General features: G+C 43.6%; 1 protein-coding gene and 1 long non-coding RNA gene across 4 annotated transcripts in view; one reads left to right on the top strand and one right to left on the bottom strand.

Moving 5' to 3' along the window:
- The window catches only part of LOC138961526 (uncharacterized), a 104,873-nt gene that overhangs the window by 44,537 nt on the left and 42,850 nt on the right, over positions 1 to 17,486 (top strand). The window lies entirely within an intron of this gene.
- Positions 1 to 17,486, bottom strand: part of LOC138961520 (tubby-related protein 3-like) — a 98,024-nt gene that overhangs the window by 46,340 nt on the left and 34,198 nt on the right. Inside the window, exon 3 of one of the 3 annotated variants that reach the window (XM_070333177.1) lies at positions 16,074 to 16,530. The exons of the other annotated variants lie outside the window; for them this stretch is intronic. Coding sequence (XP_070189278.1) covers positions 16,074 to 16,117 — 44 coding nt within the window. The 5' untranslated portion in view covers positions 16,118 to 16,530. The remainder of the gene's footprint in view (positions 1 to 16,073; positions 16,531 to 17,486) is intronic. 3 annotated transcript variants of the gene reach the window in all.

Raw genomic sequence — 17,486 nt, 5'->3', positions numbered from 1 at the left:
CATGCCACATCTAAGACGGTGAGCGAAATCGCTTGCCAAAAAATATGCAATCATTGTTCATCATTATTCAAATTGAAACGTAACAATGACACCACACATGTTGTCGGAAACTCATAAGAACACATGAAAGAATAAAACATGATAAATGCAGCAAAACGCGCCACTTGTACAGAGTGGGTTACAATTTCATTCCTTGTTGGTTAATTTAGCCTTCACATTTCCCTTATCATATCTTATATTTTAACATCGTTCTGTTCTTGTCAGCTTGAAATGTTTGCAGTTTTTACTCACGCAACAGGTCAGTCTTCTGAAGTCAGTGCAACATCAAAGCTAAAGTTTCACACATGAGATGCATTTTGATGATCAGCTCTACGAAGCAATGAATGTAAACTGGCGCAGATTAATTTTTAAATGATGTTCAAGCAACAGCTTCCTTATAGACAGAGTGTCTAAGTTACAAAATGTGACCCTCCACCACGGAATGAGTCTCATGTCACCTTTGCATGATTTTCATATTTTTACATTTTCCTAAAGAGTTTTTTATGCTCTATCCAGTGGTGAAACCCGTTTTAGAAAAGAGCGAAAACTGTTTGAGTTATAAGCCTGTGACTAAGGTGACCCTCACACTGTTACCAGACACTCCCCGGACTTATATTAAGCCTAGTCATAGACCAAATGGTCTATGGCCTAGTGCAGAACCGCGCGAGATGACATGCGACTCATTTCGTGGTGGAGGGTCACAAATATAGTCATCTCAGTATCCAACTTCAATACCTCTGTTTCTTTGCTTGCTTAGAAGAACTTCTCAGAGTGTTTGCGGCATTCATCAAACAAGATCATACACATTAAAATATTGCCACTTCCTACTCATTGAATAATGTATTCATTGTATCTAATTATTCATCTTAAAGACCAGCACAAAATTGCAATCATTTAAATATGTCATTGACATAAAGTATTCTACCCGATCTGAAAAATAAATATTAAAATCATAAGTGCATGATTCAAATCACTGATGATGTCTTGTAATTCGGTAGTGTTTCAAGTTCATCTTTTCTCTTTACATCTCACAATTCCTTTACTAGTTTATTTTGTAAGCAGAACACCAGGCCAAAACATTGTTGGCTCCTTTTGTACCTATATGACATCACACATTTTCAAGGATCTGCTTGCTAACTTGCTTGTTTTTTTTAATTTGTTTAATGAGAGCTCCAAATTACATTCCTTCCTTTGTCTGGCACTCTTGTTCTTAACTCTCTCCCTCTCTCTTAGCGGTTTAGAGAGAGAGAGAGAGAGAGTGTGTGTGTGTGTGTGTGTGTGTGTGTGTGTGTGTGTGTGTGTGTGTGTGTGTGTGTGTGTGTGTGTGTGTGTGTGTGTGTGCGTGTGTGTGTGAGAGAGAGATAGACTGAGAGAGAGAGAGAAAGAGAGAGAGTTGATCTATTATATCTTGATTCCGGCCTCATTTAATTTTCTTTTGTTGTATAGTGTAGAACTTAGAAAGCTTCATGACGTACCGGTTTTATGGTCGTTTAACTGTCCATCGGTGAACCATGCAATTATTTCTCTTCAACGATTGACTCGGTCTCTTCTGACAACTCTAAACTCCACAAAACACGACTTTTTTCAGAAATGTCAGTCTCGCTCCCATAAATTGAAACACAAACGTAAATACATCCATACATCATTGTCTGTTACAAAGTTCCAGCTTTGCTTTAAATGCACAATCATTATGAGGGACACGGACCTTTTCCCAGTACATACCGACTGAGCCATCACTCAAATCTTCGACGACACTGACTCAGCCTATATGCTGTGTACATCTCCCCGGCCGGGCAGTTTTAGCTCTCGTAATGTGCAGAAGAACTGAGAGAAACGTTTGCGTTCCGCTTATGTTTGTCTTGTTTGCTTGCCAAAATAATATTGCATCGATCAACTACGTTCGCACTGTTACCATGCTCCCATGCTGGTTTGTTTACCACTTTCGAAGGTGAAGAGTTCACCGCGCCTGCGCAGGGACGGGAATTCCCTGTGACGTCACATCAAAGTTCGGACCTACGCTTTTAGTTGGTAACTGAGCAGTCTCGATTAAGTTCGCTCTCACGCATTGCAGACTAACTATTGCTTTAGTTACCAACCGCTTAGTTCGAACCTACGTTTAGTTGCTTACTATGGTAGTCTCCATGCATGCATTCAACTACTGGCCTCAGGGCAGCAGTGATACGTTTGCCATTTTGAATCATGGTTCCCGCACGTAAAGAAAACAAGAGCCACTCGATAAATATTTAACATAAAGCTAGTTCAGTTTTCAGAGTTGAGTTTCGTAACGTTATATAATGCATTATATACGTATATAATGCATTATTTAGTAAATAAGGCATTATATAATAAAAAATCCATTATTTAGTATATAATGAATTATATAGTATATAATGCATTATATAGTAAATAATGGATTTTTTTATTATATAATGCATTATTTACTTAAATAATGAATTGTTTAGTAAATAAAAGATTTATTTAATTACAACAATCACATTTTTTACTTTTGTGTAAATAATGCATTATTTAGCTAAATAAAGCATTATTTAGCTAAATAATGAATTATTTAGCTAAATAATGCATGATTTAGATCAACACGAAAAAACGTAATTTCTTTACAAACGGATTGCCATACATTATCAAAACAGTTGAATCAAGAGTCTGTATCCATTGTGGTGCAGATAGAAACCACTTCATTGCCTTCCTCGTCTCTAAAAATAAAACCTCTCACTATCAGCCAGTGTTACTAAAACACGACCAAAACAATCTAAGACCATTTATTTTTCTGCCTAATGAATCGATTATTTCTGTATCGATTTTTCATGTGACGGTGTCGCCTTCGTGTGTGAGTCATTAAACATTGCTTTTAGTGCACATGTCTTACTGACAAGACATGTCTTGCTGACAAAACCTATGCTCAAGTCTCAAGATCCACGCACGCAGAATTAGCATAAAACCATCATAAACATAATTCCAAACTTGTTGTGTGTGTGTGCGTTAAATTCTACAGGCTGAGTACCTGAACCTAAATTGATATTCTGTTCAGGATGTGTCATGCTTTTAAAAGGCACACCAAAAACTAGTGGGGCGTTGGTGAGCAATCATTGTATGCTGAAAAGCTAAATTACACTCAGCACTGACCTCACAGAAGTTATATCCACCATGCTAATAGCGCTCATTTCTCTCACCCTCTCCCTAACCGAGAGAATCAAAAGTCAAATGAACGAATTCCTTTGCGGTAAGCATTTAGCATCTTTGGGGGTGGGGAGGGTGGGGACTTTAACACAGCTTCAACACTTCAACACTATCATATGTCAAGCGTCTCTCAATAAGAAGAGAGACAGACAGACAGACAGACAGACAGACAGACAGACAGACAAAGAGAGAATCACAACCGACTTTATATTCAAGTTCAAGCTGGTGCACCCCATAACATACCTGATCAAATGTGCGTCAAGATTCCAAAAATAGCTTGTTCCTATCCTGCCTTCAGTCAATTTAAACTCTCGAAGCCTGGCAAATGCGTCACAATTATATCTGGCACACTGCATGGCGCATACACAACACAGACTGGCGGGCGTGCGCACGTTCACACACACACACACACACACACACACACACACACACACACACACACACACACAAGAAGAACGATATGATGCATGCGATTGCGCATTTAGGCGTAGTGAGCCCCCACGAAAATCCAAAGATTAGCAATTGTCGTCAATCAGTATCGAGATCCCTACAGCTGCGGCATCAAAAATAGATGCACTTTCGCCCATAACTCTCTCTCTTTTCTCTCTCTTTCTCTCTCTCTCTCTGTCTCTCTCTCTGTGTGTGTGTGTGTGTGTGTGCGTGCGTGTATGTGTGTGTGTGCGAGTGTGTGTATGCGTGCGTGCATGCATGCGTGCGGGCGTGCGTGCGTGTGTGCGAACGTGCCTGTGTGCGTGCGCGTGTATGTGTGTTTCTGTCTGCGTGCGTGCGTGCGTGCATGCGCGTGGGCCTTTCTAATTATTTAATCACAAATTACTGACCCTGACCTTCCATAGTGAAAACTGGCGTCGGTCTGATTTGTCCTATCACAGATCCTCCTTCCAGCTCTCTGTTTTGTAGTTTCAGACATATTTGCCCGAAACAGGTCTGTGACTGACGGCGACGTTTTGCGGGAGGCGGTAAAGGATGGAGGAGGGAGAAAATTGTTAATGCCCATTTGCACTCCTGAGATATACAGAGACTCAATCTAACGCATTGAACTCAAAGTACACAAGGGGGATCAGTTTTTGTCTGAATTAGCAAAATGGTGTTGTCTGATTCTATTTGAGCATAGAAATTGCCACTGAATCAGACATTTTATCTCTCTTTTTGGGGGGGTCTTTTCAGCTGGAGGGGGTGCACGTGCACCCAGTTACCCCACCCCCCCCTCGTCCACCCCTGTTACATGAACAGAAAGGCACAGGTATCACAGGCGCAGACTATAAAGAGTGTTTGGAGATCGACACTATCAAAATCAATCACCAAATGCATGCTGATGATTAACTGTCACGGACGTTAATTGCTCCCCCGCCGCGCTTAATAACGTTCATAATATGAGTACAATGCTCATATCATATACAAGTGCAAAGTACGACCTTTCGTGCGTGCGTTCGTGTCGTTGTTGTTGCTGCATAATTAGCTTCAGATCTGTGGAAGTGAGAAAAGCCCGAGTTCTGTTGTGATTCTGAAAAGAATGGGTTGTCTGCGTGTTGACGTTTCTTGATCAAAGATATATATATATATACAAACTAGATGATTACCCGCTTCGCCGGGAAGAAGTAGAGCCGAATACCAGGCTGCGCCTGGGACCCGGCAGCCGGCTTTGCCGGCGCACGAAGGAAAGGAGATAAACGCGCAAAACACTGGAGGCCTTCTAAAAATAGTAACGTGCAGTGACCTTCTAAAAATAGTAACATAGTAATGGGAATATGGATTGACGCCACACGGAGGAAGGGAGATAATCGCGGCTGAAAACACTGGAGAAGATAAGGAAGAGTTACTGGTAGTGAATCCCGACCAAAAAAAAAAAAAAAAAAAAAATCGGTTCAGCGCGCACTGCGTTGCGCGCTGAGAGCACGTGTTGAAATATCTCATCGATGAGGTTGTGTCCGGGGTGTAGCTGAATACGGTGTCTAAATTTGAAAAAGATCCACAGAGAACTTTTGCCGTGCATCGCGAACAGACAGACAGACAGACAGACAGACAGACACTAGTCGTATATATATAGATGCACGCACACACCAAATCTCGCTGCACTCAGGCGCAAAGAGAGAGAGGGGGAGAGGGAGAGAGAGGGAGAGAGAGAGAGAGAGAGAGAGAGAGAGAGAGAGAGAGAGAGAGAGAGAGAGAATGAGAGAGTGAGAGAGAGAGAGAGAGACAGATAGACAGATAGACAGACAGACAGACAGACAGACAGAGACAGAGTCTCAATTGTTTTTAATTTTTTGTCACAGCACCAAGTCCTTACAACCCCACCTCACCAACCACAACACTTGAAGTATAGTGACCCACACACACACACACACACACACACACACACACACAAATGTGATCTAAAAAATGAGACTTTAGACTTGATCTGTCACTGCACGACATGCATAGCCCAGCGATTGACTCATATCTCCAGGCGGGACTGGAGTCCGAGCCCACTTAGCTGAATTAGAAGCTACGGCGGGGTCGTGTGGGACCCATGACAGATACACTCATCCGAACAAATCGAGTCCTCTGGGAAATTTAACGAATTTTCACCGACCCGCGCGCGACCATTTTTCACAATTCCTGTCACAGAAAGCAACAGGCCATTGAAGTGCGAACAGAAAACTACAATTTGTTTCCATGGTTTATACCGCGTACTTTCTTCCCGCAGTCCGTGTGCCGCATAAAGGTAGCACCCTTCTCGTGTAAGCGATTATTTGCACCAACACCGATCTGTCCAGGCTTTTGTATAAGGTGAGAGCATCCTTCCACTTGGTCACACACCCAAATTCAACAATCTGGCAGCTTTCCGCAGAAACTTTCTTGCTGATTTAGTTTTGCAGATTGACATGTGTCAGTCACGAAATTAATTCAGAAAAAATCCCATTCTGCATGCACAGCAAACAGCCAGGGTGTCGATGTTTTACATGTGTCCGAGACATGGGAACAAGGATACACGAAAAAGTCTTAAAATGAACTACGGTTCCAAAACAATACACTCATTCTGAGGATGGATCACAAAAACAGCTTTCAAAGTATTTCTTGGAGCTCACAAAAAAAAGTCTGTTTCAGCCAAAAGCCTGAAGGTTCTTCTGAGTATGTGGGCAAGTTGAAGTTTGCTCTAACTTACCCCAGGTAAAAGCATGGGTATACATACCCATTGTGACTGACAAGTTTGTACCCATGGGTAGGAGGGCGTCTTTAACGAAACAGGAAATAGTTTGGTCAGGCTGGTTGTGATTTATATACATGTACCAGCATGGCTAAACACAAACTTCAGCCGCTGGCAGCTTTATGAACATTCCCTGTCAACGAAGTTTGTGCTTGTTTGCTATTGATTCTCAGTGTTTATGGCCCACTCTTCCAGTCCTCACTGCGAGGATCAATACTACACATCCAAAAGTCGTGTGTTCCAAACCCCTGTGAAAAGGTGAGCCCCCATAGGTGCTGGGAAATAAGAATGCTACATTTCCATTCTGAATATTCAATGTTCAGTCACAGCAAATTCACAAAAAGTGTTGTGGTAGTAGCCGCTTTCAAACATAGTAACCTCAAGTTCGCAAAATGAATTCACTTCGTGATAATAATTGGCATTCTTGATTTCGATCGCGAACCGTGTGCGGTTCGTCGCCGCACCACATTGACTGAATGTCAAATGCTCACTCTTCCTTTATATGGGTTATTTCGGGAGAAAGCAATATATGATTACAAATCGCATCTTTCAGCCAAGTAAAGTAAGTTGTTCAGGAGGAGGATTAAATAATGTTACAAACAAAGTGCAGACAGATGAAGGAACGACCAGCTCACGGACAGTCGCATTCACAGACTGTAGTTTACCTGCTGTTCTGGAGCACCTGCTCCCCCCCTCCCTCCCCCCCCCCCCCCAAACGACTCATCGCCTCAATGTACCTATGTACAGGAAGGGGAATAGAGGAAGGATATCGATACTTGGGTTCAACGACGTGATGCCGACTGATCGAACACAGACAAATTCAGTACACATACAGTACCATGAAAAATCACGCTGCCGCTGCTGGCACTAACCACCACGACGCGAACGAAAATCACAATCAAAAAAACTCAAAGCATACAAATTCATTTCGTCGTTTCCATGGCGGCTGGCTAAACATTCTATTTCACCGGCGTGCACACACGCTAGGAAATAAATAAAAGATGGGCCGGGAGGAATCAAGAGGTAATTGCCGACCGTCAAGTTTAGGTCAGAGCTTGGCACAGAGCATCGTGAAAGGTACATGTCACCTGACTGGTGCTTCTCGCGTTCACGATCGTCTTCATCGCTGAACATGGCTGCATTCTCTGTTGGATGGAATAAGTGTGTGCGTGTGCGTGTGTGTGTGTGTGTGTGTGTGTGTGAGTGTGTGTGTGTGTGTATGTGTATGTATGTGTGTGTGTGTGTGAGTGTGTGTGTGTATGTGTGTGTGTGTGTGTGTGTGTGTGTGTGTGTGTGTGTGTGTGTATGTGTGTGTGCTTTTTTATTTTAATTTTTTTAATTTTTTTATGAATTTAGTAGATTGACATATGTGTCAGTTAATTACGCAAGCAATTCAATACAACAACCACAACCACAATTCCCATCCTGCATAGGTTGCAGCCAGGATGTTGAGGATTTGAATGTGTTGAAGTAGAAGAGTTACGGCTTATTTTGTGTAAAAACCTAAACAGATCCGCGAGGGTGAACATGATAGCCTGCAGGAGATGGAATATACCTTTTAAAGACTTTGATGTTCTTAACGACAGTCACAAAATAAACAACGCTGCAAATTAAGGCTGTGGGTTTTTAACGTTTTTTGGTGGCTATGTCTGGGGGAAAAAGAGGAGTTGCTGTGCACCGAGTATTCGCAGACAATGGTCGGTGTATTTCCAGATTAAAGTGCTGGAATCAAGACGTGAAGTTGAACGTCAAGACCTGACGCCGAGCGAGAGAAACGTCAAGAACTTTCTTTCTTTCTTTATTTGGTGTTTAACGTCGTTTTCAAACGTCAAGAACGACAAATACCTGACAACCAATGAGGTAAAAACGAAACCCCCAAAACTTAACATTGTGAGTCTGACTCGTCAATGACATGCACGCGCTTGTAAGATTTTCCAGCGACGTAAGCAAAAAAGGAATCTCGTTCATGTCTTCAGGTTTACAGTCTCTATCAATACTGTTTACACAGGGGTTGGGACTGTATGCGGTTGTCGTGAAATTAGCAGTATGGATCTCTGTGTGTTTGTGCTTGTCGTAAAATTAACGGCACAGTCATGGTTGTGCGCTGTTCCTGTTCGATACATTAGCGGGACGTGTACTGTTCTTCGTCCGCGAATGGAAAACAGCCCTTCATATCAGGAGAGGACAATGAACAGAGATTTATGATCTGTCATAAAAATGCCGTTGGCCTGACAACAAAAGCATCTTTCCCCATGAATACACTTCACGTTCCTGCCAGTCCCAGCACAGAATTTTACAACATAATGAAAGACAAGAGAAAGGAATGGTCGTCATGATGGTTCACTAAACGAACATTTTTATATTCACGTGTACGCCACTCCACAAACAAGGCTGTACTTCCGTCTAGATAAGCACCCATTTCTACATGGACATGTGATCTGTTACAAATCATTCAATACGGTTTGCTCATGTAATGCGAAGACACCCCACTATACAACGCAAACCAAGTGTTGCACCAGGAGTGAGGTTCATATTTCTGTCAGTACACGAGGGGATTAAAGTGGTGGTCAAATATACCATTCTCTCGGCAAAGAATCTTAACGATTTTTCCTGTTTCAACTGCAGTACAAGATAGAGGCACTAAGCTTCATCCAATCGCATGCAAAATTAAACAAGAAGGGTTATTAGCACTACACATATGAACCACACACACACACGCACACACACACACACACACACACACACACACACACACACACACACACACACACTCACTCACTCACTCACTCACTCACTCACTCACTCCTACACACACACTCACTCGACTCACTAACTCAATCACACACACACACACACACACACACACACACGGCACCCTCACACACACACACACACACACACACACACACACACACACACACACTCTCTCGGCACACACACACACACTCCACACACACACACGCACACACACACACACACACACACACACACACACACACCAATTAAACAAGCCAAATAAACGTCTCTCCCCGTAGAACGTTGCAGTGACGTCGGCAGATATCCGGTATATGACGGCATTAAACATGTCCAGGCTTTGGATCACTGCACACTGTGCAGCCTAGAGGCGAAATCCATAACCAGGACATGATATTGATTTCATCACACCTGCACTCAAGCACTCACAACCATTCCGCTCGGTTCCTGCTGCGGGATAGATTCTGTTTTCATCCTTAAGTATACAATGAAGACCTCCAAAAATCTGAGAAAATCAGGTCTTAAAAAAGAGGGAGTCTTAAAATGGGGGTAAATTTACCGAGGTTATGAACAAAAAGTCTGATTACGCAGGGTCTTAAAAGGGAGGACGTCTTAAATTGGGGGGGGGGGGGGGGGGGGGGGTCGGGTCATAACAGTGGGTGCACCCAAACCCTACCCGCACATAACATGTGTATACATATAAATGTACTATGTAGAGTACATGTTCGTATTATTCACATGTACAATAGTGACTACGCCTTGAACTTGATTTCGGAATTTTTGCCAGGGTGGCACAATAAAACAAGAATACTCGATGATTCAAAGAACAAGTTCCTTCCCAGTAGGAATAGTTACTTCTTACATGCACCGTGAACCCTGAAAGGATGGGATATTGTCCGGGATAAATCGTGGCACAGCCAATAAGTATACTCATGCAGAACGAGTTCCTTCCTTGTCGGGATAGTTATTCTTGTACACACCGTAAACTACACGCTGAAAGGACGGGATTTCGTCCGGGATAAATCATGGCACAGCCAATAGTATACTCATGCAGGACTAAAACAACGAGTTCTTTCCCTGGTAAAGTTTCTGATTCTACTCGAAGAGCACACGAACGCACAGTAAGCCATGAGCATTAGTCCGATTTTCCCAGGCTATGTCAAGGGACAAACCAACAAGTATACTCAATTATACTTAAAAAGATTGTGTTCCTTCCCTGGAGTAGTTTCTGGTGTATGCGTGTGTTACACTAAGACCTGAAAGAATGTGGGGAGCTCTCCCAGGATAAATCGTGGCACAATAAGGACGTACACTCCAAGATTCAAAGGCATATGTACGCACTCCCGTGTTTACAAAGTGTAGTTTGCCCATAATCGATGTCAAACGCACCATAAGACCATATAATGACGATATGTCACCATGCGCGGACCATAATACATGCATTACAGCTTGTTCTAGCCTCTGAAAATGTGAGGATGTCAACAAAGCCGCGGTGTTAGCTCCCTTGCATCAACGTTACATGTGTTGCCAAATCTATAAATAGGACGATCCAGATCAAAATGAAAATTAACATATCTCAACATTGAAGGGGTCCTAGACCACAATATTTTGCAGGGAACTTAATTTAGCATGTCTCCAGCTGTTGGTAAAGCAATTAGCGTGTATAGTCATCGAGTACATATGCCTTCAAAGAACAAGTTCCTTCCCTGTGGGGATGGGTTCTGGTTCTGCTGCTAATTCTGCCCCCAGAGTTTGTTTGTTTGCTTAACGCCCAGCCGACCACGAAGGGCCATATCAGGGCGGTGCTGCTTTGACATATAACGTGCGCCACACACAAGACAGAAGTCGCAGCACAGGCTTCATGTCTCACCCAGTCACATTATTCTGACACCGGACCAACCAGTCCTAGCACTAACCCCATAATGCCAGACGCCAGGCGGAGCAGCCACTAGATTGCCAATTTTAAAGTCTTAGGTATAACCCGGCCGGGGTTCGAACCCACGACCTCCCGATCACGGGGCGGACGCCTTACCACTAGGCCACCGTGCCGGTCGCCCCCAGAGTACATGCATGCACATGTAAGCCCTGGACAGATGTCAGATTTCTACTCAATCTTGTAACCTGAACCAGCCTGACAAATCTAATCACACAATTTACCCTCACAGTCTCACACCGACCAAAGCATGAAATCATTACGTCCTTACATAACTGCAACCTACCCAGACACCCTCACCCCGACCCCTCTCCCCCCCCCCCCACCGCACACACACACGCGCACTAATCTCTTGTCTCTTGACGAACGTCACTGACCCTGATTTGCCTGTGACAAGTACCCCTCGCAGTACCAGCTTTCTATACATAAAGAAAAAAAAATCACTTACACAAACAGAACGGGACGCGATCTGTCTTTGTGTTCCTACGAGTTCGACCGGAATATCACAAGACAGCTTACACAGTGTCGTAAGTGTCTGTGTAAACCTTGTTAATTTGATCACTGTATGAGCAAACAAGTTTGGTTCGAACTTGGGGGGGGGGGGGGGGGCGGAGAGAGTGGGGAGGACTTCAGTTCGCACACGAGTTCAATACACACGAGAGAAACAATAATTGAAAGCGAATTTTCTGGCTGTATAATCATCTCCCTTCCTCTCCCTCCCCCTTCTCTCTCTCTCTCCCCTCTCCCATTCGCTCGCTCTCTCTCTCTCTCTCTCTCTCTCTCTCTCTCTCTCTCTCTCCCCTCTCCCATTCGCTCGCTCTCGCTCTCTCTCTCTCTCTCTCTCTCTCCCCTCTCCCATTCGCTCGCTCTCTCTCGCTCTCTCTCTCTCCCCTCTCCCATTCATTCGCTCGCTCTCTCTCTCTCTCGCTCGCTCGCTCTCTCTCTCTCTCTCTCTCTTCTCTCCCTCTCTCTCCTCTAGCTCTCCCATTCGCTCGCTCTCTCTCCCCTCTCTCTCCCCTCTCCAATTCGCTCGCTCTCTCTCGCTCTCGCTCTCTCTCTCTCTCTCTCTCTCTCTCTCTCTCTCTCTCTCTCTCTCTCTCTCTCTCTCTCACCCCCCGCGGGTTAGGGGGAGTCCCATATTGGTTGGGACGAGAAAGAATTTACCCGATGCTCCCCAGCATGTCGCACACACACACACACACACACATACATAGTTCCACGTAATAGTCCAATAAGCTTTACTGTCATGGCACACGGACATGGAATTAACACAAAGCCACACCCACGCAGTACGAAATTCATCATCATATAGCATCAGGTAGCATGTACTTAAATCACAGGTGAAGTATTGAGCAACGTATTACATAAAATAATGTCCGCATTAACAAGAATAACAAGACGGCTGAGATAACATTACGACGATCAAAATCTTAAATACGCACTAACTCAGTAACTCAGAATAATAATCTGATCATTTCAGAACTGACCTTAATTTATAAAACCTCACAAGTCTGTCCCTGAACTGAGAGGGGGGGGGGGGGGGAGAGAGAGAGAGAGAGAGAGAGAGAGCTCAGACCTTTACTGTACAAATATCAGGCAGTCAGGCCTGAAAGTGGCGGGCGAGTAGAAACATGTAAATCGCGAGTAGAAATGTTAATCTACTCGCCAAATGCGGGTAAAGTTGCTGAAACAAATGGTTGGTTTGGCGAGTAAAATTTGCTCTCTGGCTAGTAAATTATGAGAAGTACTAGCCAAAGGCCAGTGCCCGATTTTGTGGACTATCAGCGCTGGGCACTGATTTTGAACCGTGCGTAATGCTTCGCTAGTTGGTAATAAACCACCGTGGAAACCGCGTGACGTGTTTGTTGACAATGACAATCAACACGTGGGGGTACTCTGGCGCTGTGTTAATGATCCCTCCTCCCCCCGTCAAGTGCAATCAATAATGTCATGATGCTTTGGTGACTGGTGGTGCATTTGCACTAATGCGTCGGAACTCAATACTTTTTATTGGCCAGTTGCTGACAGAATGGGAAAAACTGATCCGTAATTCTGTTTGTCTTTCTGTCTGTCTGTCTCTGTCTTCTATCTGTCTGTCTGTTCGTGTGTGTGAGTGTGAGTGTGTGTGTGTTTCTCTCTCTCTTTCTGTGTGTGTGTGTGTGTGTGTGTGTGTGTGTGTGTGTGCGTGTCTCTCTCTCTCTCTCTCTCTCTCTCTCTCTCTCTCTCTCTCTCTCTCTCTCTCTCTCTCTCTCTCCCACAGCAAAATCTACTGACAGACTGCCACAAAGTACACGACAGTGAGATAACAAAGGCTTCATGTTATCACGTTGATAACACCGTTGTTAACACCCATAATAAACACCGTTGTCACCACCGCAGTCGATCAATATAAAGTTCTGCAATGCACAAAAGTGGCCTCGCTCAAATAATTTTATATGAATCACAGTCGCGCGCGCAGAAACTGGCTGCAATGATGTAAGCATTTTCAACTCAGGCACCAAATTACCTGTCATCGACAATGCTCTAAGAAGATTATGTAACTTCTTTCTGACAACACAGATCGTAGAACAGGGGCGGGCGCTCGCTCTCTCTCTCTCTCTCTCTCTCTCTCTCTCTCTCTCTCTCTCTCTCTCTCTCTCTCTCTCTCTCTCCTCTCTCTCTCACACACACACACACACACACTCTCTCTCTCACACACACACAACACACACACACACACACACACACGATAATCTATTTTCTGTACTTTATCGATTCTCGGTGTCACAACAATACCCCACAGTACTTCACGCGCAGAGTCAGCATCAACCTACGCACAGAAAACGGATGGGGTTCAAACAGTGCGAATCATTATTTCAACTTTTAATCTTTTCACATTCATCTGTAATCTTCAACCATGTAATCTGTTTACGTGTCGATTTTAATAACAAACTCAATTATAAGCTCGAAGCTTGCTGTTCTTGTTTTCTTTTTCTTTTTTTGTGTGAAAAAGAGAAGGATTTATTCCTTCTGTAACACACACCGGGAATCTGACATCATCTGGTCTTGTAACATGTCGATTTCGGAAATGCATTGGTAAGCTCAAAGATTTTTTTATACTTTTTACATTTAAGAGACCAAAAAGCAATGTACTCACGTTAAAATTACGAACACGGAACGAATAACAGCGACGTTTCGACCTAAGGGTCTTCTTCAGGCACAAAAACACAAAAGTGCACACACAAAAAAGAAGAAGAAAGACGATAGAACAGATGAAGAGGAGAATAACTCAGTTATTATCTGTTCTTTGTGCCTGAAGAAGACCCTTAGGTCGAAACGTCGCTGTTATTCGTTCCGTGTTCGTCATTTTAACATGAGTACATTGCTTTTTGGTCTCTTTATTGTTCCCTCTCACGTGCAGTCGCCATTGTTTAATACTTTTTACATTTAGTCAAGTTTTGACTAAATGTTTTAACATAGAGGGGGAATCGAAACGAGGGTCGTGGTGTATGTGTGTGTGTGTGTGTGTGTGTGTGTGTGTGTGTGCGTGTAGAGCGATTCAGAGTAAACTACTGGACCGATCTTCATGAAATTTTTCATGAGAGTTCCTGGGTATGATATCCCCAGACGTTGTTTTCATTGTTTCAATAAATGTCTTTGATAACGTCATATCCGGCCTTTTGTAAAAGTTGAGGCGGCACTGTCACACCCTCATTTTTCAATCAAATTGATTGAAATTTTGGCCAAGCAGTCTTCGACGAAGGCCGGACTTTGGTATTGCATTTCAGCTTGGAGGCTTAAAAATTAATTAATGACTTTGGTCATTAAAAATCTGAAAATTGTAATTAAAAATTTGTTTTTATAAAACGATCCAAAATTACGTTTATCGTATTCTTCATCATTTTCTGATTCCAAAAACATATAAATATGTTATATTCGTATTAAAAACAAGCTCTGAAAATTAAAAATATAAAAATTATGATTAAAATTAAATTTCCGAAATCGATTTAAAAGCAATTTCATCTTATTCCTTGTCCGTTCCTGATTCCAAAAACATATATATATATGATATGTTTGGATTAAAAACACGTTCAGAGAGTTAAAAAGAATAGAGATATAGAAAAGCGTGCTACCGCGCTTTTCTGGGTTGTTAATTTCACTGCCTTTGCCACGAGCGGTGGACAGACGATGCTACGAGTGTACGGTCTTGCGGAAAAAATGCAATGCGTTCAGTTTCATTCTGTGAGTTCGACTGAGCTTGACTAAATGCTGTATTTTCGCCTTACGCGACTTGTTCTTTCTTTTTGTAGTGTGAAAGTGAAGAATAAAATTTGTAACACACACCCATCTACCGTCATCTGATTGTGTAACGTGTCGTAAAAGCAAACTCAGTTAGAAGCTCCAAGCTTTCTGTAATTGTTTTTCCTACTTTTGCTGTGTAAAAGTGGTGGATATTTACTTTCTACGTACCCCCCCCCCCCCCCCCAATCTGACTTTATCTCGTCTTGGAAGTTTTTATTGTTCAGTTATCGAATAAGCACCAACGGCTCTAAGGGTGTTCTTTTCTTGGCAGCGTCGTGTACATTGCAATGATGGCGTGTTTAAACCCAAAATGAACGTCTATAAGTATTAACATAAATAATGTGGAGGTGGGGGAGATGGGGGTGGTAAACAACAAACAAAAGAAAGCAAGACGTAAACATCAAAACCAGAACTAAAACCCACGCACACACTGCATTGCCAACGAAAAACCAAACCACAAACGATAATGATCAGCCTGGTCGCGGTAAATCAGTTGTAACGAAGGCATCATGTCATGCAGTGGGAAGAGTTCAAAATCGAAAGTTCACGCATCACAGAAAAACACACAAAAACAAGAAAGAAAGACTAAATTAAAAAAATGTAAACACCATATTGAAACAAACATGAACAAATAATCCATCAACACCAAAGTCCAACGCCTCTTACCCAATATTGTAGGTCCACTTGTCCACTTTAAAGCTAGGCTCCATGGTGCAAGGTACGCTAGGCGGTGGTCACTCACAGTCTCTGTAGCGGTCAGCTGCCCCCTATTGCGGTGGTGACCACACACCACTGTCCCCCTCCAAAATCAGCACAGCAAGCAAGGCAATTATCCACGAACAGAGCTTGATGGTTGTTGTAGCAACGAGGATGGAGATACACAGACACTACGCGACACGCTGCGCGTCAACAGACGCCGGTGTAAGCTGGGGGCGATTCTTGGTGTCGTCGTCGTTGTTGTTGTCGTCGTCGTTGCTGTCGTCGAAGGCGGGAGACACACGGAAAGTGACAGCCGGGTGGCGGCATGTTACGGTACGACCATGTTGGCTTGGCGAGGGTCGAACGGGTAGATCCACCCGTGTGACACCAAACCCGGGTACAACGGTTCCAGGTATGAGCGAGTCTTTGACGCACAGAGATGGAGACACGCCGACAGAGACAGAGACAGAGAGAGAGAGTAAGATCAGGTAGGGTGTTTGTATAGTAGGAGAAACGGCGATAATCTTCTCTTCCCCTTTCTCTGCTCTCACCTAGCAAGTCAGGTAAGGCAATGACCACACAAAACCGAACCCGCGTCCACACAGCAGAACACAGATAACGTCGAACTTCACTTCTGATTTTAACCACCACACTGATGAGATAAACAGTCACGCAAGCAAGCGGGGATCGAACAACACGGTGGTCAACACTCGAGACAAATCTTCACAAGCCTTCTGTCATTCTGCTGTAATAAGCAATGGAGATTGTAGACTGAAGTGGTATGAGAGTGAGACATTTAGCGACAAATCTTCACAACGCTTCAGTCGTCCAGTCTTGTGCTCTGAAATATCAAGCGATGAAGACTAGACAAGGACAGACAACTGGCGACAAGTCTTCACGAGGCTTCAGTCTTTCTGTCCTGCGCTCTGCACACATATCATGCAAGCGACGGAGACTGGGTAATGACGAGAGACAACACGCGACGAGTCTTCACAAGGTTTAAATCGTTCTGTGCTCTGAAACGCATGACAGCAAGCGATGGAGACTGGTAGTGGATGCTTTCCGCAGTACCGAGACTCGGTGGCTGGCACCATGCAGCGGGCGATTTCTGCTCAACTGAACGAAGAGATCGATAAAAAGGTTGGGACGCTCACTACACACTGCTGAGTTGCAGAGTTTTACCTTGCTGCCACTCTCAGTTTCGCCTCACAGACACAGACGCAGAGCGCGCACGTACACACTAGTGCACGTGGTAAACAATACAATAAAAATTCCCTTTCAGTCCTGCTTGCAGTTGTCTACCATGCGGGTGAGACTGAACTGGAATCGATGGAACTGTATCCCTCGAATTGTTTTTAATTTATGTTACAATACTGCCTG

This window comes from Littorina saxatilis, linkage group LG3 (assembly GCF_037325665.1).
Source record: "Littorina saxatilis isolate snail1 linkage group LG3, US_GU_Lsax_2.0, whole genome shotgun sequence".
Classification (NCBI taxonomy): domain Eukaryota; kingdom Metazoa; phylum Mollusca; class Gastropoda; order Littorinimorpha; family Littorinidae; genus Littorina; species Littorina saxatilis.
The sequence above is the reverse complement of the archived record's forward strand: the minus strand, read 5'-3'. Positions and strand labels throughout refer to the sequence as shown.